Source organism: Panicum hallii, chromosome 4, assembly GCF_002211085.1.
Source record: "Panicum hallii strain FIL2 chromosome 4, PHallii_v3.1, whole genome shotgun sequence".
Lineage (NCBI taxonomy): Eukaryota > Viridiplantae > Streptophyta > Magnoliopsida > Poales > Poaceae > Panicum > Panicum hallii.
Genome location: NC_038045.1, coordinates 51,995,242 through 52,016,860, shown reverse-complemented (window position 1 = coordinate 52,016,860; position 21,619 = coordinate 51,995,242). Strand labels below are relative to the sequence as shown.

The 21,619-nt window shown below is 45.3% G+C and overlaps 5 protein-coding genes across 9 annotated transcripts; 2 read left to right on the top strand and 3 right to left on the bottom strand.

Annotated features, from left to right (window-relative positions):
* Window positions 1-29: 29 nt before the first annotated feature.
* Window positions 30-2,170, bottom strand: LOC112889547. 2 transcript variants are annotated; one of them, XM_025956251.1, is made up of 3 exons: window positions 1,865-2,170; window positions 337-1,162; window positions 30-234 (listed from the first exon to the last, which is right to left on the bottom strand). In XM_025956251.1, the coding sequence occupies exons 1-3, from the start codon at window positions 2,132-2,134 to the stop codon at window positions 200-202; spliced, it is 1,131 nt and encodes a 376-aa protein (XP_025812036.1). In that variant the 5' UTR covers window positions 2,135-2,170; the 3' UTR covers window positions 30-199. The 2 variants fall into 2 exon arrangements, with proteins under 2 accessions (XP_025812036.1, XP_025812037.1); XM_025956252.1 differs by having other exon boundaries at window positions 173-1,162.
* A 1,493-nt stretch (window positions 2,171-3,663) lies between these two features.
* LOC112890693 (protein ENHANCED DISEASE RESISTANCE 2-like) lies at window positions 3,664-11,804 on the top strand. 4 transcript variants are annotated; one of them, XM_025957541.1, is made up of 22 exons: window positions 3,664-4,025; window positions 4,818-4,892; window positions 5,139-5,192; window positions 5,786-5,851; window positions 6,233-6,327; window positions 6,417-6,475; window positions 6,569-6,685; window positions 6,799-6,839; window positions 6,939-7,039; window positions 7,115-7,210; window positions 7,838-7,902; window positions 7,981-8,052; window positions 8,155-8,310; window positions 8,473-8,684; window positions 8,800-8,839; window positions 8,955-9,088; window positions 9,180-9,281; window positions 10,224-10,268; window positions 10,678-10,818; window positions 10,893-10,988; window positions 11,188-11,289; window positions 11,398-11,804. In XM_025957541.1, exons 1-22 carry the CDS (start codon window positions 3,759-3,761, stop codon window positions 11,500-11,502), a joined length of 2,241 nt encoding a protein of 746 aa, XP_025813326.1. In that variant the 5' UTR covers window positions 3,664-3,758; the 3' UTR covers window positions 11,503-11,804. The 4 variants fall into 4 exon arrangements, with proteins under 4 accessions (XP_025813326.1, XP_025813325.1, XP_025813329.1 ...); XM_025957540.1 differs by having other exon boundaries at window positions 3,665-4,025; window positions 6,227-6,327; XM_025957544.1 differs by lacking the exon at window positions 3,664-4,025 and adding an exon at window positions 4,196-4,495 and having other exon boundaries at window positions 6,227-6,327.
* Window positions 11,805-12,219: 415 nt separating this feature from the next.
* LOC112889035 (multiple organellar RNA editing factor 2, chloroplastic-like) lies at window positions 12,220-14,686 on the top strand. The gene is made up of 4 exons (XM_025955510.1): window positions 12,220-12,635; window positions 12,745-12,842; window positions 12,945-13,010; window positions 14,289-14,686. Exons 1-4 carry the CDS (start codon window positions 12,271-12,273, stop codon window positions 14,429-14,431), a joined length of 672 nt encoding a protein of 223 aa, XP_025811295.1. The 5' UTR covers window positions 12,220-12,270; the 3' UTR covers window positions 14,432-14,686.
* LOC112889034 (glutamate formimidoyltransferase-like) lies at window positions 14,598-16,295 on the bottom strand. Its single transcript, XM_025955509.1, has 2 exons — window positions 15,737-16,295; window positions 14,598-15,346 (listed from the first exon to the last, which is right to left on the bottom strand). Exons 1-2 carry the CDS (start codon window positions 16,245-16,247, stop codon window positions 14,823-14,825), a joined length of 1,035 nt encoding a protein of 344 aa, XP_025811294.1. The 5' UTR covers window positions 16,248-16,295; the 3' UTR covers window positions 14,598-14,822.
* A 196-nt stretch (window positions 16,296-16,491) lies between these two features.
* LOC112889033 (chaperone protein dnaJ GFA2, mitochondrial-like) lies at window positions 16,492-21,399 on the bottom strand. Its single transcript, XM_025955508.1, has 17 exons — window positions 21,173-21,399; window positions 20,974-21,048; window positions 20,796-20,887; window positions 20,323-20,406; window positions 20,189-20,227; window positions 19,864-19,986; window positions 19,345-19,395; window positions 19,181-19,268; window positions 19,021-19,085; window positions 18,854-18,928; window positions 18,431-18,503; window positions 18,243-18,331; window positions 18,080-18,151; window positions 17,727-17,783; window positions 17,586-17,634; window positions 17,003-17,069; window positions 16,492-16,920 (listed from the first exon to the last, which is right to left on the bottom strand). Exons 1-17 carry the CDS (start codon window positions 21,291-21,293, stop codon window positions 16,821-16,823), a joined length of 1,320 nt encoding a protein of 439 aa, XP_025811293.1. The 5' UTR covers window positions 21,294-21,399; the 3' UTR covers window positions 16,492-16,820.
* Window positions 21,400-21,619: the final 220 nt, after the last annotated feature.

Here is a 21,619-nt window from a genome sequence, read left to right as displayed (position 1 = left end):
AGGCCACAATTAAATCCTTAGGAGGCTACTTATTTTGTTTTTGATTTAACTATACACAATCTCTATATATCTATGCATACTAACTGAAATATTTTTTAAAAATTATTAGGTGTGCATTTGTCCACCCATGCACCTACATTGTGTCCGCCCCTGTCATCTGAAGAACACCTTATGCAGCTCATTCATCTGATGATCAACCCTAAAGCAGCGGCTCTCGATCGAGAGGAAGGCGCTCTGAATTGTCGCACATGACAGGTCATAAGGGAGGTAGAATTAGAAGCAAAAGGAGCAAGAAGACGACATCGTTGCAAGGTGAATGTCAGTACAAGGTGATACCGAAGGACTGGCTGACGAGGATGGCGAGCCCCATGGATATGGCCAGGAGCGACGCCGCCCATGTCAGCTTCTCCGTGATCCGAGGGACCCTGTCCTTGAGCGCCTCCGTGCACGAGCCGATGAAGACGGTGTAGCTCCCCATGGAGACCACGGTCCCGACGAGGAACATGCCGAGGAAGGCGGCGCCGGCGGCGCGCGAGGGGAGGGCCAGCGCCGGCAGCACCATCATAAGCGCGTCCGGCTGCAGGCCGTGGACGATCCCGGTGGCGAACGTCGCGAAGTTGATCTTCATCTTGCCGCCCGGCAGCGTCGCCTCGGCGGGGTGGCGGTGGCCGTGGTGGTGGTCCACCACGCCGCTGACGTCGCACTCGCCGTTCTCCAGCGCGACGCACGGCGTGGGCACCTCGCCGGCCTCCCGGATCCCGAGCGCGCCGATGACGAGCAGCGTGAGCGCGACGACGCGGGTGCTCCAGGTCTGGATGACCTCGATGTGGAGGCGGTCCCTGAGGCTGAGGAACAGCAGGCCGAACATCACCTGGCCGGCGTCGTGGCCGACGCCCCAGAGCGCGCCCACCGCGGCGCTCTCCACCCGGGACCGCCCGATGGAGAGCGGCGCCAGCGCGGCGAGGTGGTCCGGGCCGGAGAGCGTGTGCAGGCAGCCGGCGAGGAAGCCCGTCCACGCGCTGCCGAGCAGCTCTGACTTGAAGAGGGTGGTGCCCGCTTTGGCGACGGGGTGGTAGTGCGCCAGGGCCGGAGGCGCCCAGGATGGCTGGACTAGCGTCAGGATGACAGCTGAGAGCAGAGTGACAGCTGCAGCAGAAGTCACCTGTTAGAGTGCAGAAGAAAGGCAAAGTGTGAGCAATATAGCACGTGCAGGGAACTGCACACAAATGTGCTGTGACACACAAAAAAAAAATCGGCAGAAAACTGAGGATTGCGGCTTCACTTTTTTTTTTTGAAACGAACTGATAGGAGAGCTGCCGATTGAATTAAAAGGATGAAGCACCCGGACAGGGTTCATCAGCGTTTCAGCATCCAAGGAGGCTTTCAGAGGATTTGCTACTCCCTTCGTCGACATTTCGAGATGCTCAATCGTCGACGAGCGGAATGGCAAATCCTACATATTACTAAACTCAACCATATTATCATTTCATTGGCCCACACTTCTCATTGTTATCAACTTATGGAGTTTCCATTCCCCCCCCCCCCTTTTAATGCTTAAATTAAATTAAATGGCAGGTCTTCCTTCATCTTTAGAAATGGTAGACTTCTGCTACTACAGTAAACAGCTTAGAATCATGGTTTGTTCTTAGTGCAGGGTTTGTTCTTCGTTAATTCTCAGTGTTCACTCTAGCTTAGAATCATGGTAAATGGCAATATAAACACAAATGGATTCCCATTACAGTAAACAGCTGCTATGCGATTAGCCGGCTACTCACTGTTCCTACTTGATTGGCCCGAATAGCACGATCTGGAAGGATTCCACGACGAAATGGGCCAACGGAGTGCTCGGTATGCAGGCGCTCACCTTCTGGAAGAAGCGGCGCCTCGCGGATGACGCGGCATCAGCCTGGCCTCCCGCCGGTGAGGGCGCGGCGGCAGCCGACGACTGCGTCGGGCGCGGCCGGTGCCTGGCGAGGAGCGGCCTGAGGGGGAGCCCGGCCCCCCGGACGCTGCCGCGGCATGGCGTGGCCGCGAGGAAGGACGGAGGACCGGGCGGCGCGCGGGGCTTGGCGATGGCGGAGGCCGCGCCGGGCGCGCGGCGGAGGAGCGGCGAGGAAGAGATAAGCCTCTCCATGGCGCTGCGCAGCGCAGCGGTTTGGCTCGACGAGGATTTGATTTGTTCGGGGGTCGGGCCGGGGGAGAGAGGCCCGTGCTATGGCCGCAAGGATTCCAGTTACCTCGGGATTCGTGTTGTCTGGGCCGGTAGCACGTCACAACATGGGCCGCGCTTGGTTCATGAGCTGAAGTGGATCCATGAAGCCCACCATAGTACGGCTTGAGTTGGGTTGGGCTGTTGTTGTCACTGAGACGGGTCACGGGTGGTAAAGAAAGCCCTTTGGCCTCTCTCTCTCTCTCTCTCCTTTTGTTCCCTTTCATTCAGAAAAAAGGACAAATTCGTAATCCCACTGACTGGATCAAATCAACGTGCTAGCCGCATACACCTGAAAGGAATGCGATTGGGTAGGAAAAAAAAAGAAAAATTAAAGGAAGAGCAATGCACATCGCGCATATGGAGCTATCCTTTCTTTATGGAAAGAAAGTCTAGCCAGACCAGCGATGATGGAGACACAGGCCATTGATCTACTGAGCCAACCAAGTAATGCAGAGCCCCTCCCGACCCCACCGTAGCTTTCAAACGCCTTGCCCGCCTCTTCCCGCCCACCACCACCCCTCGCCAACTTCTTCGCGACGCGCCCCCGTAGAACCCGCTAATTCGGCACGTGGGCCTTTCACGCGATGCCTACCTTTTGCTTTGCTGATGAAACTAGCAATTAATTAATTAATTAATTGCGACGATGTGTCTGGCATCGAGCTACAGGTCAGGTCCTCGGAAAGAAGCTCACATGGCACATTTGGTTTGGTTAGGACAAGGTTGATGATAGATCATCTTTGTCTCTTGCTGCTGCTAGCATTAGACTTGAGCTTTAAAATTAATGGAATCGGTATAGAGCTGGATCATAAGGTTTTAAGAAGACGGAGCAAATCTCCAGGTCTTACTTCTAGGACTCTTTTATCTTTTCACCCGTTCCAACGTCTAGACTTGAGCTTGATTCTGTACCAAGGGCTCGTTTAGATTGCAAATTTTTGCAACCGAAGATACTGTAGCGCTTTCGTTTGTATTTAACAAATTTTATCTAATTATGGACTAACTAGGCTAAAAAGATTCATCTCGTGATGTACACTTAAACTGTGCAATTAGTTATTTTTTTACATACATTTACTGCTCCATGCATGTGTTCCAAAATTGATGTGATGGAGAGAGAGTGTAAAAAGTTGGAATTTGGAGAGGATCTAAACAAGGCCCAAGCTCATATGCTCGATCAAAACAGACGTCCAAATCCGAAGAATTGGATTCCGGCATGAATGGAGCGAGCAAACACTTGTACCAATATGCGATTTCCAAGAAATGCAGATACACCCCTGGTACTCTTGAAATACTCCGCTCCGCTGCGAGTAGTAGAGCGCGATAGTAAATTGGAGTCAAACACAAGGTCTACACGAGAAAAAAAACAGGTAAAGAGACAAGGATATAAAGAAAACTAAAAGGATTAATTAATGATCTAGTAGGAACTTTCATCGTAATAATAATTAACACGTCCGTCTCAAAACTCTTTGGCCTCCTCCCCTCTTCCCCCGCTCCCCCTCGCCCCGGGAACCTCTCCTCCTCCGCACACCGCCTCTCGCCGGAATCGTCTGAGATGCTGAGCTCGTCGGCGTCGAGGCGGGACGCCGCGAGGAACGTCGAGCTCCCGAGGCCTCCGGCGGCGGCGGGGATGTCCCGGAGCGGGGAGCTGCCCAAGGGCGCCTCCGCGGGCCCGGGGCCGGCGCCGGCCGCGGTGCGCCACGAGGGCTGGCTCGTGCGGCACGGGCGGAGGAAGATCGGGAGGTCCTTCTTCCACATGCGCTACTTCGTTCTCGACAACAAGCTGCTGGCCTACTACAAGAAGAAGCCCAGGGACAGCATGGTACGTCGTGCGGTGTACGTACGCTCTGAATTTTGCTGTTGGGGGTGGGTCGTTAGAACTGTGATCCATCTGTTGATGAAATACGCGCTCCTCCTCTGTTGCGAAATTTGGCTGCAGTCTTAGTCAGTAGAGGTATCCTTAATCCTTTGAATGTCAGATTGCTGTCGGAGTTCCTTTGCTTGTGTTTGGGATTTCCCTCTCGCTGTTTTTGAATTTCGAGGATGGGTTGACCAGATTGAGATTCATGGAGACTGGGTCTGGACTCTGGAGCAGTGGGCATAATTGTTTTCTGATGTAGGAATCATTCCAGCTGATGCCAATCATGAACTGGGGAGTTGGAGGGCCAACTGATGATGGAGTTGTTGTTGACCATTTGGATAATTAGATGATTTAGTAATCAATAGAGTCCAGGAAGTGCTGAATAATGGCACACTTGTTAAATAGCAGAGTTTTGGTCCTCAGCTGATCATGTAAGCAACTTGTTTCGTCTACCTAGACTTTTTTAGTGTTCCAATCATTCAGTATAAGGATAGCTGTAAACCTACTCCTTCCATAAGTGCAATGCATATTTCTTGGATTCAGAATATTACTGTTAATCAAATACGAACCTTTTCTAATAAGTTTATTTCTTTATTCATGTTGATTCTGTGCCTTAATGAGAGTACTTTTAACATATCAAATCCATCCCAGTTTCATACTAGGTCATGGTTTGATGGTTAAAACGGGTACACTCAGTGACACAGCATGCTGTAGTTGTTTTTAACTTTCTAATGAAAATTTGTGGGTTTGCAGATTCCACTCAAGTCAATTCTTATTGATGGAAATTGCAGAGTGGAGGATAGAGGGCTTAAAACACATCATGGTCAAGTAAGTTTTCTCTTCCCCTTGCAAAATATCTTTGGAAAAGCTAAAGTTTGTATGTTTGGGAGAGCGCTTTACTGACTTAGACGAATCACCTGCAATGGCTGTAGCCTGTATCGCTAGGATGAGTCTATGTAGTTTATTCATAAATGTGATACACACCTTCAATTTTTTTCCTGTCATTACCCACTTAAAATTTCATGATAGTTTTCTTATTCGTCTTCTCATTATTGCTCCTGCTAACTTCTGCAGATGATTTATTTCCTATGCATTTACAACAAGAAACAAAAGGAGAACCAAATCACGGTTTGTTATAATGCCGAGCTCTTCAACACTTTCAGAACTACTGACTATATGTTGTAATGAGTAATTTTAAAAATTTGATTTGTTGAGTCCTTTTACATGCACTCGTCGAAAATTGTTCTTTGTTAATATTTTGTACTATGCCAAGCTTCTCGTGGTGAATCTGTTAGAGTGCTGAACTCCAGGAGTCGTTGAAACTTCCGTCCGTACCCGGGTTTGAAGCACGGCACCTTCCTAGAACCAAGCCTGGGGGAGTGTAGCCCTGTGGTCAAGTTTTTTCTAATTATTTTGTATTATTAGAAATATGCGGCAAAGGCAATTGCTAAGGCATACAGTCAGAATTTATCCCTTAACTACGAAACCGTCTAATACCCACATTTGCTTCAATTTTGAAAGTTTAGGGTACTAGGTAAGTAAGTATAAAATGTTTTAGTCACCTTTGTAGTTCAGGATGAAAACAAGACTTTTGCAGCTTGGACTTGTTCATCCTTTTGCAGTCTGCTAGCTTGTCTTATCTGAGCCACCTTTTCTTTTGGCAATGTATATTTTTCTATCATTGATATGAATACTATGTCAATGTTCCACTTTTCAACCAGATGGGTGCACATGATATTGAAGATGCCCTAGCCTGGAAGAGGAAGCTAGAGCTTCTGATTGATCAGGTTCAGTAAGTCTGACTTGCTTTACTAAAATTTTAAAACTAATTATTTATGTGCATATGAGGATTTTTTAACACGAACCAGGATTAGATTTGACAATAATCTTTTTCAGCATTTTCCTGTTTAGTGGTCATGGTGTGCAAGTGAAAGGCTTATAGTATTTAAAAACAGAATCTTAAAGGTTCTGCTATTTGCTCGTTATGTTAAAAAAAGGTCTTCAACAGCCAATTTTCAGTAATTTCCAACGCACTTATAATCAGGAACCTGGTTGGTCACTTACCAGAACTTCTGACTTAAATGTCAAATTGTGTCAAACAGCAAATATTCTGCAAATGCCACATGCCATTATGATAAATATCGGTGATCTTTATTGTGCAGCAACAGGATAGTATGACAGCTAAAAACCGTAGAGCTTTTGCTTCGTTGGACTTTGACATAGATCTTGGAGGACCACTTTCGTTCTCTGATCATGACAGTGGGCAAGTGAAGTTTTTTCTTTTTCTTTTCTCCCTATATAATTGCATATCAGTCCTTTCTTTTTGTTAATTGGATATTCGTTCTACTACAGTCCTGAAGATGAAGAAGAGCCCCGGCCCACCTTGCTACGCAGGACAACTATAGGGAATGGTATGCAGTTCTATAACATTGTTATTCTATTCATCTAAACTTTATTGATCTATGGCTAAATGTCCGAATCTAATTTGTCTTTTCTTTTGCTAGGTCCTCCTGATTCTGTACTTGACTGGACCAAGGAGCCTGATATTGGGCTGTTAAATCAGAATGACACCAATCAGGCTTACTCCAGAAAAAACTGGAGGCTTCTTAGATGCCAGAATGGCAAGCTTACAGTTCCTTTACATAAATTATTTATCCTTCCTTTAAGAATACACTTTGAGTAAGTCAAATTGTGTGACCCTGTGACTAAGTATCCTGTTTTTTGTCATTGGCAGGATTGCGCATCTTTGAAGAACTTGTGGAGGTTGAATACCTTGTATGTACCTTCTCTTACCTCTATACTGTTGGACAGTGTATGAAACTCCTGCTATTTCTGACAGAATGATAATACTTGTTCCTTGTTAATCATTTGCAGGCAAGAAGCTGTAGTCGAGCAATGAGGGCTGTCGGAGTGGTGGAAGCCTCATGCGAGGCCATTTTTGGGCTTGTAATGGGTATGGATGTAACACGATATGAGTAAGTGTTGTTGCTTTATTCCCTTGTCATCCTTAGATGGATGATTACTTATGTATCCTTTATTCCACTCTGCAGATGGGATTGTAGCTTCCAATATGGGAGTTTAGTTGAAGAGGTTGATGGTCATACTGCAATACTGTACCATCGTCTACAACTGAACTGGTGTTCAATGTAACTACACTTTCCTTGCGCTATTTATCAGTTATCACTTGTTGCTTCTTTCTAACAACTTGCACGATGATTACATTGCACATCCTCTTGAAATAACAAATGAAAGAATGATGCTGGCTGCTTTATAATTATCTGAGCACATACTTTGGTATATTTAGATTTGAGCTTAGAATTATGGAACCAGACATATATTGTAGTACCATTTAGATTAGCATTGCTAACCAGTTAGATTAGCTTTGCCTGCACCCAATAACCATTTAGATTAGATTCCCTGCACCCAATAGCACCAATAGCAACTTCAACATTCTTTAAATTGCCTGGATGACTGAATGTTCCAGTATGCAACAAATCACATTTCACTATATTTTACGGTACACGAACAAGTACAACGGCCGTGTATATCCGTTACTCACAAAAGTATAAGTGTTATATACATGCAAATCCAACTTTCTAGAGTAGCTCTGGAATGCTGGCACTAGGAATGCATATTTTGGCACCTCTGGGATGGAAACCTGCTACTGCAATGTGGCATCAGCATGAGGAATTTGTTCCAAAAGATTGATTATATTGCAGAATGCAGTATCTCAGATTTGGATCTTCTTGCTTCCATCTTATGTGAACATGCAGGTTAGTCTGGCCTCGAGATCTTTGTTATGTACGATATTGGCGGCGCAATGATGATGGAAGCTATGGTAATTTTTAAATGATTTCTTTTCCGGTCACTCATCCATTGAGAGTGCTCTTCTGATCCTTTGCGCGTAAACTTGCAGTCGTGCTGTTTCGATCTACTGAAAATCAGAACTGTGGCCCCCAACCAGGATATGTGAGAGCTTTTATCGAAAGTAATTTGCCTTCTACTTGTCAGGAATCCTACTCTTATTATTGTTTTTTCAAGTTTGCCACCTTTTTTCTTTCTTTTTTCCCTTAACTTCCTACTAATTCAGGTGGAGGTTTCAAGATTTCTCCTCTCAAAAGCCTCAATGGTAGACCGCGCACTCAAGTTCAACACCTTATGCAAATTGATCTTAGGGGATGGGGCGTGAGCTACTTTCCATCATTCCAGTACCACTCTTTGTTGCAGATGCTGAACTGTGTTGCTGGTACAAAGTACACACAACTATTTACCTGTAATTACATGATGTCTTGATTATCTATCATTCTACCAATAATAGAAGTGCTCATAAAGCTCGGTGAAGACTCTAAATGTCCCTTTTGCCTGATTGTTTGTGGTCGTGAGGATTTGACATTAGATTTATTTCCAGGATTGCGTGAATATTTTTCCCAAACAGATGACGTTCATACGGTTCCAAGGATCCCAGTGATGCATGCCATGGTTAATTCAGTCTCAATGAAAGACCAGAAGCTTCAAGAATCTGACACAAAGACCAAACAAACTGATAATAAGATTTTGGATATGGTAGATGAAGAGTCAGAAGATGATGAGGACTATCAAGTTCCTCTATCTGATTTGGAGGTGAACATCCTATTTTACAGTCACGCCTTAAAACATTCTCCCAATTTCTGTAGTTTTCCAAACGTTTCGCTGTTCGTCACTTCACAAATAATGTTTCATTGCAATTCTTGTACAGGAAGAACCTACCAAATCTGACAGTGATGCTAAGAGCTCAGGTTTGTTTCTTTTCTAACTCCATTCTTGTAGTTTGATAATAACTTTATAAGTTGCCAAATGTTTATCCATATTTTAACCTGACACTTTTGCCATTATATTTTGGTTATCCTTCAGATCCAATAGATTTGTCTTGGTTTTCGGGCATTATTCGTCAGGATGCAAATGAGAAAAGTCGTAACTGTTGGACAGTACCAGATAGCAAGATCTTTAAAGTTCGTAGCAAGAACTTTCCACATGACAAATCAAAGGTCTAGGCATTCAAGAGGCACAATCAGTTTCTCTTCTTTTTGAAGCATAGCAGGCAATCAAGGGCTCAGTATTTTGTTATTTAACTTACAGGTACCAGCAGGGAAGTACCTTATGGAGCTCGTAGCGATTGACTGGTTTAAGGACACCAAGCGTATGGATCATGTTGCTCGGCGAAAAGGATGTGCAGCTCAGGTCAGAATATATGTCTTGGTCATTCTTATCTCATTCTCAGCGCGTTTTTTCTGCGATTTATTGTTACATTGTTACACGGCACATGAGACACATGTTTCTAACCCGGAAAGCAGAACTTGGAATAATAGATTACCATATCTAATATCTTGGATGACTGTTGGTTGAACCAAAATTGTCCATTGAAATACATGGATATAGCTGTTCTCTATTTTCGCAAATCTAGTGGTAGCAAATTTCCTTTTCGTGATTTTTTTGGGAGGATTGCAGATGAAGCCCTGCTTTGGGGTAGGGCTGCCTTGCTGGTCTGGTTGGACTTCTTTGTGTCATGACTCATGAGTAGGTCAACATTTCTTAGGGTTGTGGAGGTGGTGGGCTGTGGCTGGTCCACGCATATTGTCTAGTATTGTTTGGTCTGTGTTCCCGCTGTGTCAGTTTCTTCAAGTGTTTCTGCTGTGTAAACTCTCTCCTTAATGGTTACGTGCATGGCACATTCTCGAAAAAAAATATCTTTCCTTTTCATACAATATTCCATTGAGCTGTATTAAAGGGTCATAGATTGGAAGAAGTGTCAATTTCTCTATCGTATTTGCCGCAAAATATTATATTGTGAAGCAATCTTAAGAACTCTGGACACTATTGGAACAGTGGTTGGCTCTGGATTAAGATTATGTAACATTTAGACATTTACGCTTTAGCTGGTTCTAGATCAGATTGCATCCGGCAAAGTATGAAATTAAAGGGTCATAGATTCAGAGTGATAGTATGACAATGTCTTGCAGTTCTGTTATGTTATTGAGGTTGACGCATCTTGACTTCAAATTGTTTTCATTTTAACATAAAGATATATGCCAGTTTGTCTAATGTGTACTGAATACTGGTTCCACTCCTAATTAATACAGTCTTCAGTTAATGATGATTTTAACTGAATCTTTACTTATGCAGGTAGCTGCTGAGAAGGGAATGTTCACTTTCCTTGTAAACATACAAGTAAGCTCATGTTCTAACACCCCCCCACCCCCCTGTTGTTCATTTGCTTATGTCCCGCCTCTGTATTTCTCAGAAAGGCGACCACACTGAATACAAAAAAAAAAATACATTGGTCCCTTTGCTCAGCAATCTCCATGTGTTCTTGTAAATGTCTATTTTGTATTGCTTCGTAAACCGTAGTTCATAAACATTACATATAAGAGCAGGTGTAGTATGCTGTAGTGAAAGTTTACTTACGATAGACATTCTTTGCATGGTTTAAATTTATTGCTTTGGACACATGGTATTTTACAATTAAATTGGAAAATTGTAAGCTTAAGGCTTTCTCCCACTTCTTTTCCCTATTGGTGATTTTTCTTCTGCACTTAGGTTATGCTGGACTGCTGGTTAAGTCACTGTTCTCTTGCAGATTCCTGGACCAAGTCATTACAGCTTGGTCCTTTATTTTGTCTCGAGCTCCTTGAAGAAAGGATCACTGTTGCAGCGCTTCGCCGATGGCGATGATGATTTCCGGAACAGCAGATTGAAGCTTATCCCATCTGTTCCGAAGGTCTGTTCGAGTGCAAAGTCACCATAAGTGTTTATTGTAAGCTGTTCTCATTTTAGCTTGTTTGAATTCTTCAGGGGTCTTGGATTGTGCGGCAAAGCGTTGGAAGCACGCCTTGCTTACTGGGGAAGGCTGTCGACTGCAGCTATTTGCGTGGTCCTGAGTACTTAGAAGTAAGTCTCTACATTAGAAACATATAGTCGCAATTCAAATTCTTTTATTTGATTTGAATAGAAAAAACACATTCTAACGTGTGTACACGGTCCCATTGAGTTTAGATTGAATAATTCGAACCTTGCATTCTTTTTGGTCTTGCAAGGACAAGAAACTAACATACAACGAATACGTTCTTACATTGTGACAATTCTGCAGGTGGATGTAGATATCGGTTCATCGGCGGTAGCCAATGGGGTCCTGGGCTTGGTGTTTGGTGTTGTTACCACCTTGGTAGTTGACATGGCGTTTCTTATCCAGGTAAAAAGACCCCCTTAGACAATCTTTGCTTCTTCCAGGCTCCGCCATCCAATCTTAGTGGCTTCTCTGACAACTGCATGTTTTCTTACTGTTGCATTGGACCTGCAGGCAAACACATACGACGAGCTCCCGGAGCAGCTTCTAGGCGCTGCGCGGCTGTCAAACATCGAACCCTCCGCAGCAGTGAATCCTGAGCTTGACAGCATTTCCTGAGCGGGATGAATCAAAAACTGTGCAGATTCTTTCATTCTTTCCCCCAAACCCTCTCCATTTGTTCAGCCACGGCAGCATTTCGCAGTTGGGTACAATGAGGTGCATACAGACTCTGCAGCAGTGCGTCGCCTTCATACAGTTTTGTCATTTTTCATTTTTGCTCTACAGTTACTGGTGTAGTTTGTTTACAGTTAATTGCTATGCAGTAGATATACCAGAGACTATACAGCATGGTTTGGAAACCAATTCATGTACATGTCACGGCTGTGCCATTATATATATGATTAGCTCGATTCTTCATCCTCTTTTCTCTCCTTGAGAGAACCAGCTTTCAGCAGTGTCAGTATATTTGTTGAGCAATGTACACCTGGTGATGATTTTTGTTTTGGGGGTGTACGCTACATTCAGTATACTTCAATTCATTGCATGTTTGGTCATTGAAGCTGCCAGTGGCACAGTTCATCATATCTGGTGAAGATGGTGCAAATTATCTCAAAACATACTAAACGATTCTAAAAGATTTTGAAACTTGGCAGATCCATAGTGCATCTCTAAATCCAGTATTCCAGTATTCTTGCACTTTTCTTTCACCAACTGGGCTTCATTATTCCCAGATCCAGCCCATCAGAGCCCATTTCAGGTCCATCTCGATCCAAACACCATCGGGCCTAAACCTCTAGCTGTCACGCAGCTTTAAATTCGCTTTCCCCACACACACAAGCACGCATCCATTCCACCACTGTCCCAGCCCGCTAGGGGTTTACCACCATGGCCGCCGCCGCCGCCGCCGCCGCCCGGAGGCTCCTCTCCCGCCCCTCCCTCTCCGCGCTCCTCCGCCGGGTGCCGGCAGCGGCCGTCCCGGAGCAGTCGCTGCTGCGCCCGGCCGTCGTCGCGGCGGCCTCCCGCCTCGGTTTCCCGCGCGGGATGGCGCGGCGGCCGGGCGGGGACGGGTACTCCCCGGCGCGGCCCGGCGGCGGGGGCGGGGACCGCGCGCCCACGGAGATGGCGCCGCTGTTCCCGGGCTGCGACTACGAGCACTGGCTCATCGTGATGGACAAGCCCGGAGGGGAGGGCGCCAACAAGCAGCAGATGATCGACTGCTACGTCCAGACCCTCGCCAAGGTCCTCGGGAGGTACGGCGTGCTGTCTTCTCCGCCCTCCGGGCCTCTGTAGCCACCCCACTTGGAACAGAGGAGTGGGTTAGTTGTGGAAAGTAATCTGACGATTTCTTCTCTGGCGCAGCGAGGAGGAGGCGAAGAGGAAGATCTACAACGTCTCGTGCGAGCGCTACTTCGGGTTCGGCTGCGAGATCGATGAGGAGACGTCCAACAAGCTCGAGGGTTCGTTCGGATTTATACCCCATGATGAGTGTATTAGTTTCCTGTCCTTTTTGCTGAATTTGACCTGACACGAATCTGATGCGTTGACGATGTGTGTTACAGGGCTCCCTGGAGTTCTCTTCGTGCTCCCGGATTCGTATGTTGATCCTGAGTACAAGGACTATGGAGGTACCTTTCTTCTCCCTGATATGGTTTTTTGGTTTGGAATCTCTATTTGATGGTTTATAACTGGCATTAGTTAGTGAGCGCTCTGTAGTAAATTTGGTCTAGCTTTTGAAGCCTAAACACATGTTTCTCTCTTTCACTGCCTATGAACTGATTGATATCTAGACTCTCTGTAGCCATAACTGAATGCCATGGAACATTGTGCGCACCGTTGTTTTTTTTTAACATCATACATTACTGGGTTAAGACATGATTCCATTTCAGTGCTATGTCATGAGGCCCAATCCTATGCCAATGATGTTCTGGTCCATCTTGGCAAAGCTGTGAAGCCTCAGGCAATGCCCAGCTTTGAATGCTAATGGACTAATACCAATTGTCTCTCTAACGGTTCTGCACCTCAATGAAATGGGGCTCAGATCAGTAGGGATGAGACATTACCAACATTTTTTTGCCCCTAATCTAGACGTTTCTACATACTTTTTCCTTCAGCAGTGGAATAAGATACTAGTTTTAACCACATGGGTCTTCTAGTCCATCTTGGCAAAGCGGGGAGTCTAGTTGGCAATGTCTTGCTTTGAATGCTAATGGACTAATAACAATGGTCTCTCTAACGGTTCTGGACCTCAATAAAATGGGGCGCAGATCAGTAGGGATGAAACATTTGTTTTTCATTTTCACCAAGCCTTTATCCTTCTTCTTTTTTTTGTCTTTAGTGGTTAAACAAGTGACCATTCTTAACCATGCACGTCTGCTAGTCCATCTTGGCAAAGCATGGAGCGTAGTCAGCAATGTCTTGCTTTGAATGCTAATGGACTAACAACAAGTGTCTCTAACGGTTCTGCACCTTAAATGAAATGGGGCACAGATCAGTAGGGATGAAACAATGCTATGAACAATTGTTATGGAAGACAATTTTGCTTAGGTTTGTTAAGAGTAAACTGTTGCTGAACCTTGCGTGAAATGTGATTCACATATTTTGCTATTTTGTTGCTCGTCTACTTCCTGATCCAAAGCACTGTTGCACGTTTTGTTCTATATATGATTTTGTTTAGTCCATCTTGGCAAAGCAATGTCTTGTTTTGAATGCTAATGGACTTAAATCATTTCTCTTTATTGGTTCTGCTCTTCACAGCAATGGAGTTGTGAATCGGTGGAGATGAAACATTAAAACATTCACGTTTTGCATTGGTTGTTGCTAGTACTTTGCTTGTGATTTATCCTGGTTGAGTTGTTACTCTTGGAAAAATGTATTAATGTCCTCTTATCTTTCTTGTGTCGCAGCTGAGCTCTTTGTTAACGGGGAGATTGTTCAGAGGCCCCCGGAGAGGCAGAGGAGGGTAGAACCAGTACCACAGAGAGCAGCAGATAGGCCTAGGTACAATGACAGGACCCGCTATGCCCGGAGGAGGGAGAACCAGCGATAAACTGATTGAAGACCAGAATAACAAGCCAGGGGTGGTTTCGCTCTCAATTTGAAGGATAATACCACATCTACCTAATGGAAAATCTTCCAGTTGCATGTTCACTTCATTATGCAGTCTAGAGTGTTTTGTTTCTGGCAGCTCAACTTGGATGTATTGTGCTCTGTAATTACTGTAACTTGAGATTGAAAGTACCTGGCTTGGGAATGCAACACTAGCAGCCTAGCACACACTTTTACAGCCATTCGCACCTGTAAATCTGTTTCATGATTGAAACTGCGTCTTTGCTAGATGGACTATGAAGAACTATAATTTCATTAGTTTTTCCCCCTTGCCTCCTTTGTGCTCGAGATGCTGCCATCACTTGTTTTCCCACGGTGCAAAAATTACTCGGTCACTGCTGGGAAGCCTCGGCTTCAGCTGATTGCATGTACAGCTCGACGATCCTCTCCTGGGAGAAGTCAGTGAAGTACCCCTCGCCGACGGTGAGTCCCTGCTCGGCGGCGAGCTGCCGCACCCTCTCCTGCACCTGCTCCGCGCCCACACTCGCTGGGTCGAGCAGATTGCAGGCGACCTCCGTGACGCCCTCGCCGTGCGTGAGCCCCATCGCCTGCACGAACTTGAGCCCGCCGCCGCGCTCGCTGACCGCCCGCGCGATCCGCTTCGCCGCCGCGACGTCGGCCGTGTGCACGGGCACGTTGTAGTTGTCGACCCAGGCGGTCGCGCCGATGGCCACCACGCCCTTGGGCCTCGACGCCGTCGCGGGGCCGGCGTCCGGGGCGACGGGCAGGGATGAGGAGTCCGGCGCGCCGCGCCATTGCTCGCCGGGAGAGTTGGGCGTGAAGTAGCCGAGCTGCCTCCTGATGGACGCCAGCGTTCTGCCCTCTCCGTGAGCTGCTCCATATAGATATGTTGGCACTGCAGCATTACAATGCACATAATGAGAACAAAGCATGAACTAACTCTTGCCATTCTTTGATTGTTTTTAGTAAAATCACACAATTTATCTGATGTTTGAACCGGAGAAAATTCAGATCTTTTTAGCAACTGACAACTAACCACATGCTTTCATGATAATATCGTCTGATCAAATCAATGTGTGACAGGTCTTACGGGTTGAAGCCTAGTAGGTTTCAAGGAAAAGCAGAATTTGCCCGTAACATCTGGAACAGTTGCAGGATTTTTTTAATTATAGCATAAAAGATGCGGGTTTTTTTTTGGTTGAATTTCTTGTCAAGAACAGTCATCCGTGAGAACTTTATCAATGTGCCAATCACATTTCGGGTGATTGGAAAGGACAAGAGTAACCTTGAAGCTTGTCTCCGATGTCAGCCGCCACCGCCCTGGTGAGCGCGGCGACGTCATCGAGGCGGGCCCCGGCCAGGGGATGGAAGGCGATGTGGTCGACGACGCCGAGCCGCGGGTGCGCCCCGGCGTGGGCCCCGAAGTCGACGGCCTCGAGCGCGGCCGCGACCATGCCGAACGCCGCGCGATGCAGCGGCGGCGGTGCCGAGTCGCCGCCGCCGCCGCCGCCCGCGAGTGGGGAGACGAGCGTGTAGCCGACCCGGTTGTAGGCGTCGTCGGGGAACGCGTTGACGAGCACGGCCGCCGGGCGGAGCCCCGCCGCGGCGCGCTCGATGGCGCGCAGCGCCGTCGCGTTGCGGGCCTCGGAGATGTAGAGCTTGCAGCACGCCAGCGCGGGCCTCAGCATCGTCGCGCCCTCCCTCCTATGGTGCTGCGTCGAGACGACGACGCCATTTCTTTTGGGGAATTCGAGACGACAGCAACAGTTCTGTTGGGGATGAGATGATGGCTGCATCTGGTGGGTGGCGCCGGAGTAGGCTGCGGACAGAATTGCTCAAACCAACCTTTTTGTATGGAGAAGAAAAGAGAACAGGCGTCCATGCTGTTAACCGCTCAACGCAGGGAAAACTTTTTCCAAAAAAAAAGAACGCAGGGAAAACTACAGAACAAGTTAGAAAGTTATACATGTATATATATTTGGGTATATTTCTAGGAAACATATAAATAAGAGAGATCTTTCATCAAGAACAGAGAGAGAATTTTGCCAGGAACTGCAGTAGTTCATCTTCTTATCTTAAAAACCGAAACCTCAACAGGAGACATGAATTGGCATCGGTACCGTGTGTTATAATACATGTAGTCACCCTGATCCGCAAAATTATACAAAAGACCCTGCACGTCTTGCTGGCGTTAAGCTTTGGATTTCACACATCGGGCAGGGTGGTCTAGCATTATTCCAGCTACAAAATCTCAAACAAAGATCTATATGTTGCAGTGGAAATTCCACACTACCAGCTATATCTTGCCCCTGAGAATTTCAGGCAGCAGCCTATTCTACCTCATATGATATAAGATCACCTAAAATTGGCTATCCTGATGCACTGGCTGCCTTCGCACCCTTCTCTTCTTCGCCTTGCTCTTCCTTTGCAAATTCCTCAATCAGCTCCCGCTGTCTCGGTGTCAAATTCCTGCAGGAAGTTTTATGTTAGACTCACTCACCTGTAGCACCACGGTGCAAGAGAGTAGTATTTCGGTTTAAGGGGAACTTACACAGGGATGTTGACATTGAAATGGACATACTGATCTCCGTAGTATGATGAGTTTCTTGTCTTGATACCTGCAGGATGCATAGTATTTAGGATTTTAGGTTTATATGTATGCACATGCAAGTTCCCACAGAGCAATAACACAAGTACATCGTCTCAAAAGGCAAATTGGCAGTTCACCTAAATGTCAGTTAGATTTTCCACTCTTCCAACATAAGTTAAATATTTGACACCAGTGAGATGATTGTTCAGAATTTATTTATTTATTTATTCATCGTTTTGTTACTTTGCCACACAAAAAAAAAAGTCACGTCATTATGCTGCCCAATGCTTTCAGATATCCATTAACCTTCACCTTGTGCACATTAGTCACCTAGCTGTTTTTTGTGTTACTTCCTTATTATTAATATCTTTCCTGATTCACTTAACCTAACTGCTTCATTTTGTGAAGTTGACTAAAAAAATAGTAATATTAGGAAAACCAGAAATGAGAGATTACAAGTACGCATCAAATTACTGTGCTACAATTGTTACCAGAGAGATAATACACTGACAAAACAGAATAAACAGTGTACACAATAAATTACCTTTTCCTCTCAGAACTACCTTCTGACCAGGTTGAGTACCGGGCTTGACCTGTGATAGGATAGTGAGGCCAATGATGATTTCACCCCCTTATTATAAACATAAAATGGGAATAGACAATAGGTCAACAGATCTGAACATACCTTTAGAACAACATCTCCACTGAGAGTTGGGACTTGAACCGTCCCTCCCAAAATTGCCTATAAGTATATACGAGTAATCAAAATCTGTATGCTATTAAAATATGCTAACAGAACAGCTGTGCTGGCTGTCCAACTGAGAGTTCATAAAAAAACTTTTGTTCTTTTTTTTCGGTAGGAGTTCAGGAAAAGCTGAGACTGTCTTCAATGAACAAAATCTGTAATAGATTGATGTGTTACAATGAAGTTCACATCTTAGCACTATGGAAAAGGGGTTAAGCACCATATGAGCCCCTTCATTTAACTATATTCGTAGGGTGCACATGAACACATTGTAGGAACATGCACCAAATTACCTGAGTCACATTCAGGACAGCATCAACATGGATATCACCTTTCTCTCTTCGGAATACAGGATCCTCACGAACCTGGAGAAAAATTAGCCTTGTGAAGGTTAACTATCTTCGCTCGTTCATCATCACCAGAGCTACTAAATTGTAAGAACTAAAGAGTACTGACCTTGAGGGTCACATAAAGATCACCTGGACGGCCATCTGGATCTGCTCCACCTGATCTCATCACCTTTATAGTATCCTCATCATCCGAACCTGCAACAGCAGAATAATGTTTACATCTTGCAATACAGAACAAGAGCATCCTATCACTATTGTAACATTACAAATGAATTACAGCAACTTGAAACTAACCAGGCAGTATATCAAGGCGAACTGATTTCGTTCCGGGCACAACTTTGTTTCCTTTGCATGTCTTGCAGAAATCCTAGAAGAATAAAATAAAAGCATAACCGCTGTGTTGTGGTAACTAATCATAGTTCATAACATAAACCCTATAAAAAATCCACAGTGCACATGGTACCTCAAGTACATCCCCTCTTTTTAGTAGACAACATGATAGAAAACTAGCTTTTGGTGCAGTCAGGAAATAAATCATTATTACTAGTAGAATAACAGATAGTGAGGTTCAAAGTAATTTAGGCTTCATAATCACCAGCCTCATTGAAATATATCAATCATGTACTGGATTTGTACTATAATGATTCATAACTGTGCTATACTAATGTTTTTTTTCCATTGCAGTTGATATCTTTCATTAAAAGAGGAAAATCCGACCTTCACAGTCTTCCCAGAACCACCACATTTTGTGCATGTGGATTGCATCCTAAAGGGCCCAGTTTGCATGAACATCTGTCAGCAATAGAGAAAAACTTACACAAATAAGCTCACTAATTGTATTAAATGGATAAAAAAGAAATGTGCTTGCTGGAGGAAGAACTAACAAATCCTGAACCCCTGCAAGTCACACATGTTTCAGGTTTGGTTCCAGGAGGCACACCAGCTCCACCTGAAAAACGAAGTTATTGTCAGAAAAAAAAATATAATTCAGAAAGCATATACCTAAACAAAATGTAGTCATGAGATAAAACTGCACCTACATACCGCAGGTTTCACATGTTACAGAAGTTTGGAAGTTGATCGTTTTGGTGCACCCTTGAACTGCTTCCATAAATGATATTTCAAGCGCAACCTGCAAAATGGGATCAATGGAATTGCAATTCACAGAGTACAACTGAATTTGCAATGAAAATGAGTGTAGAAATTACCTTAACATCGCGTCCTCCAAATTCCCTATCCCTGAAAATGTTCCTAAAGAACTTCATAACAAACAAACATAAAACATTTGAATTAGTTCAAGTACATGTAGCAACTAAAATTCATCTGTTCTGAAGCTATGAAACAAAGTAGTGTAGACAAGAAATAGAGTAACTAAGTAACCAACACAGAATTACATGCCAAATAATGAAATGAAAGAAACTAAAAGTCATTTCCCAAATAAGAGTTGTATATAAAATCAAATCATCCAGTATTGATATAGATCATAAATTCTAGCATATATAATATATAAGAAGACAAAAATCACAGTGCCTGGTGAGCATCATTTTTTTAATAATAAATGCAAAATTAGATAAGCTTCCACGGAAAACAATTTTTTCTATAAAGTCAGTGACATATTATACTAAATTTTTTGGATTAAACATTGTACTAAGTTGAAAGAAACAAACCAACAACTGAAACAAGAAAGCTATAGGCTAAATAAATAGGTTTATAAAGGGATGCCATACATCATTCATCCCGCCTCCGCCACCACTGAATATATCCTCAAATGGATTTCCAAAACCCCCCTCAAATGGGTTGCCAGTTCCGCCTCCAGCAGCGGAAGCTTTCTCATATTGATCGGGGCCAACCTGTAGGCAGGGAGAAGTCAATGCTAATTCCACGCTTGAGACTCCAGGTCAGCTTATTCTAAAAGGTTAGTATGGTGCCGATAAGAGAACAATAAGTTTCAGACATTTGACTGCTAACAAATCATCAATATATTTGTGACAAGAACGAGAATAGAAATGTAAAGTTGTAAACATACATCATCATAGACAGTTGAATCATTACCTGATCATAGAATGATCTTTTTTCCTCATCCTTCAAAGTCTACATTGAAGATGAAAATTATTCATCAGCATCCACAGAAGTTGCATTCCTTTAAGTTAGGTAGAGACATACCACATTAAACGGACATCACGTACCTCATAAGCTCGTTGAACCTCTTGAAACTTACGTTCTGCATCCGCATCACCTTTATTTGTGTCTGGATGAAGCTTCTTTGCAAGCTTTTAGGAGGAAGAAAACATAAAAAGGTAGGCATGGTAAGGTCAATTGCAGAATGGAAATGACACAGTCTACTGACATTGAGTATTGGAGAAAGTATAATAACAGCATGCACTATCCTGATAACACAATCGATAGATATAACAATAATGTTGAATCAGATACCAAGGAAATTGTTGCTAAATTGGGCGAATGCTGCTGTGCTTTCTAAACACAACCGATACAGTGCTACTGTCGGACATTTAAACACATGATTTTTCTTTTTACTTGGAACCTTGAACATCTACCAACTAAATTTGCACCCTTAAGCATGAGGTATCGATATATCTATCAACGACCACAGACAATTCTCTCGAAATGCCAGGTTCAATTCCAGGCATCGAAACCATACCCCGTAATACGCCTTCTTTATATCGGCCTGGCTCGCATTCTTGCTGACGCCAAGCACATCGTAGTAGTCCCTTGCAGCCACCGGCCTGGTCCCTGCACCATCGCACCACCGTCAACACCACGCCCGACTAGTCGAGGCCACTAATCCGAAACCAAACGAGCGAAACGGCAACGCTCACCGTGGAAGAACCTGTGGGCGGTGCTTGGAGACGAGAAGGGCGAGGTCCGAGAGGGCGCCGCATCGCTCCATATCCCTGCAGGGGGAAGCAAGCAGCTGAGATCACGGTACCGGCGGGGTGGGGACGGGGCGGCTGGGTCAGGCCCGAGGAATCGGGAGAATCCGAGAGACCTAGTGGGAGGGGAGGAAGCGAGGCTCACCTGCGCGCGCGCGGGGGAAGTGGGAGGCGGCGGCGGCGGAGGAGGAGGAGGAGGAGGATGCGGAGGAGAGGGAGCGGCGGGCGAGCAGGAGCGCGAGGCGAGCGCCGGCGGGGAGCCGCATGGCGGTGGCGGGGGATAGTGGTGGTGGGCGGCGTCGTGTGGCCTCGCCGGCGCCGCGCGTGCGTGCGGGTTAAGAAGAGGGGACGGAAGGACTGCGAGCACCGAACCTTCTGGAAGGCGCTCCGCTGCTTCTCGGGGAGGCTCTCGACACGAGATGGGCCTCCTGTGACTCGGATGGTCCGTTGGGCCTTGGTCCAGCTGCTTCCACGCCGCACGAGGGGCCCCAATTTTGCCTGCCACGACCGGGCCGGGCTTCAATTAGATACCAAACGGAAACAAATGTAATCTAATTGGATACCGTTACCATGCAAAAGAGGGAACCAAACA

Bases quoted from the DNA above. Each gene is read 5' to 3' on its own strand.
- LOC112889035 (XM_025955510.1), top strand. From the start codon at position 12,271: ATGGCCGCCGCCGCCGCCGCCGCCGCCCGGAGGCTCCTCTCCCGCCCC. The intron at 12,636-12,744 runs GTACGGCGTGCT...TCTCTGGCGCAG, and splicing joins CTCGCCAAGGTCCTCGGGAG to CGAGGAGGAGGCGAAGAGGA. The intron at 12,843-12,944 runs GTTCGTTCGGAT...TGTGTGTTACAG, and splicing joins GACGTCCAACAAGCTCGAGG to GGCTCCCTGGAGTTCTCTTC.
- LOC112889547 (XM_025956251.1), bottom strand. From the start codon at position 2,134: ATGGAGAGGCTTATCTCTTCCTCGCCGCTCCTCCGCCGCGCGCCCGGC. The intron at 1,163-1,864 runs GTGAGCGCCTGC...GCACTCTAACAG, and splicing joins GGCGCCGCTTCTTCCAGAAG to GTGACTTCTGCTGCAGCTGT. The intron at 235-336 runs GTATCACCTTGT...GCGACAATTCAG, and splicing joins CCTCGTCAGCCAGTCCTTCG to AGCGCCTTCCTCTCGATCGA.
- LOC112889034 (XM_025955509.1), bottom strand. From the start codon at position 16,247: ATGCAGCCATCATCTCATCCCCAACAGAACTGTTGCTGTCGTCTCGAA. The intron at 15,347-15,736 runs GTTACTCTTGTC...GTAATGCTGCAG, and splicing joins CATCGGAGACAAGCTTCAAG to TGCCAACATATCTATATGGA.
- LOC112890693 (XM_025957540.1), top strand. From the start codon at position 3,759: ATGCTGAGCTCGTCGGCGTCGAGGCGGGACGCCGCGAGGAACGTCGAG. The intron at 6,328-6,416 runs GCAAGTGAAGTT...GTTCTACTACAG, and splicing joins TTCTCTGATCATGACAGTGG to TCCTGAAGATGAAGAAGAGC. The intron at 8,053-8,154 runs GTAATTTGCCTT...CTACTAATTCAG, and splicing joins TGTGAGAGCTTTTATCGAAA to GTGGAGGTTTCAAGATTTCT.
- LOC112889033 (XM_025955508.1), bottom strand. From the start codon at position 21,293: ATGCGGCTCCCCGCCGGCGCTCGCCTCGCGCTCCTGCTCGCCCGCCGC. The intron at 20,407-20,795 runs GTATGGTTTCGA...TCCTCCTAAAAG, and splicing joins TAAAGAAGGCGTATTACGGG to CTTGCAAAGAAGCTTCATCC. The intron at 19,269-19,344 runs GTAATTTCTACA...CCCATTTTGCAG, and splicing joins TTGGAGGACGCGATGTTAAG to GTTGCGCTTGAAATATCATT.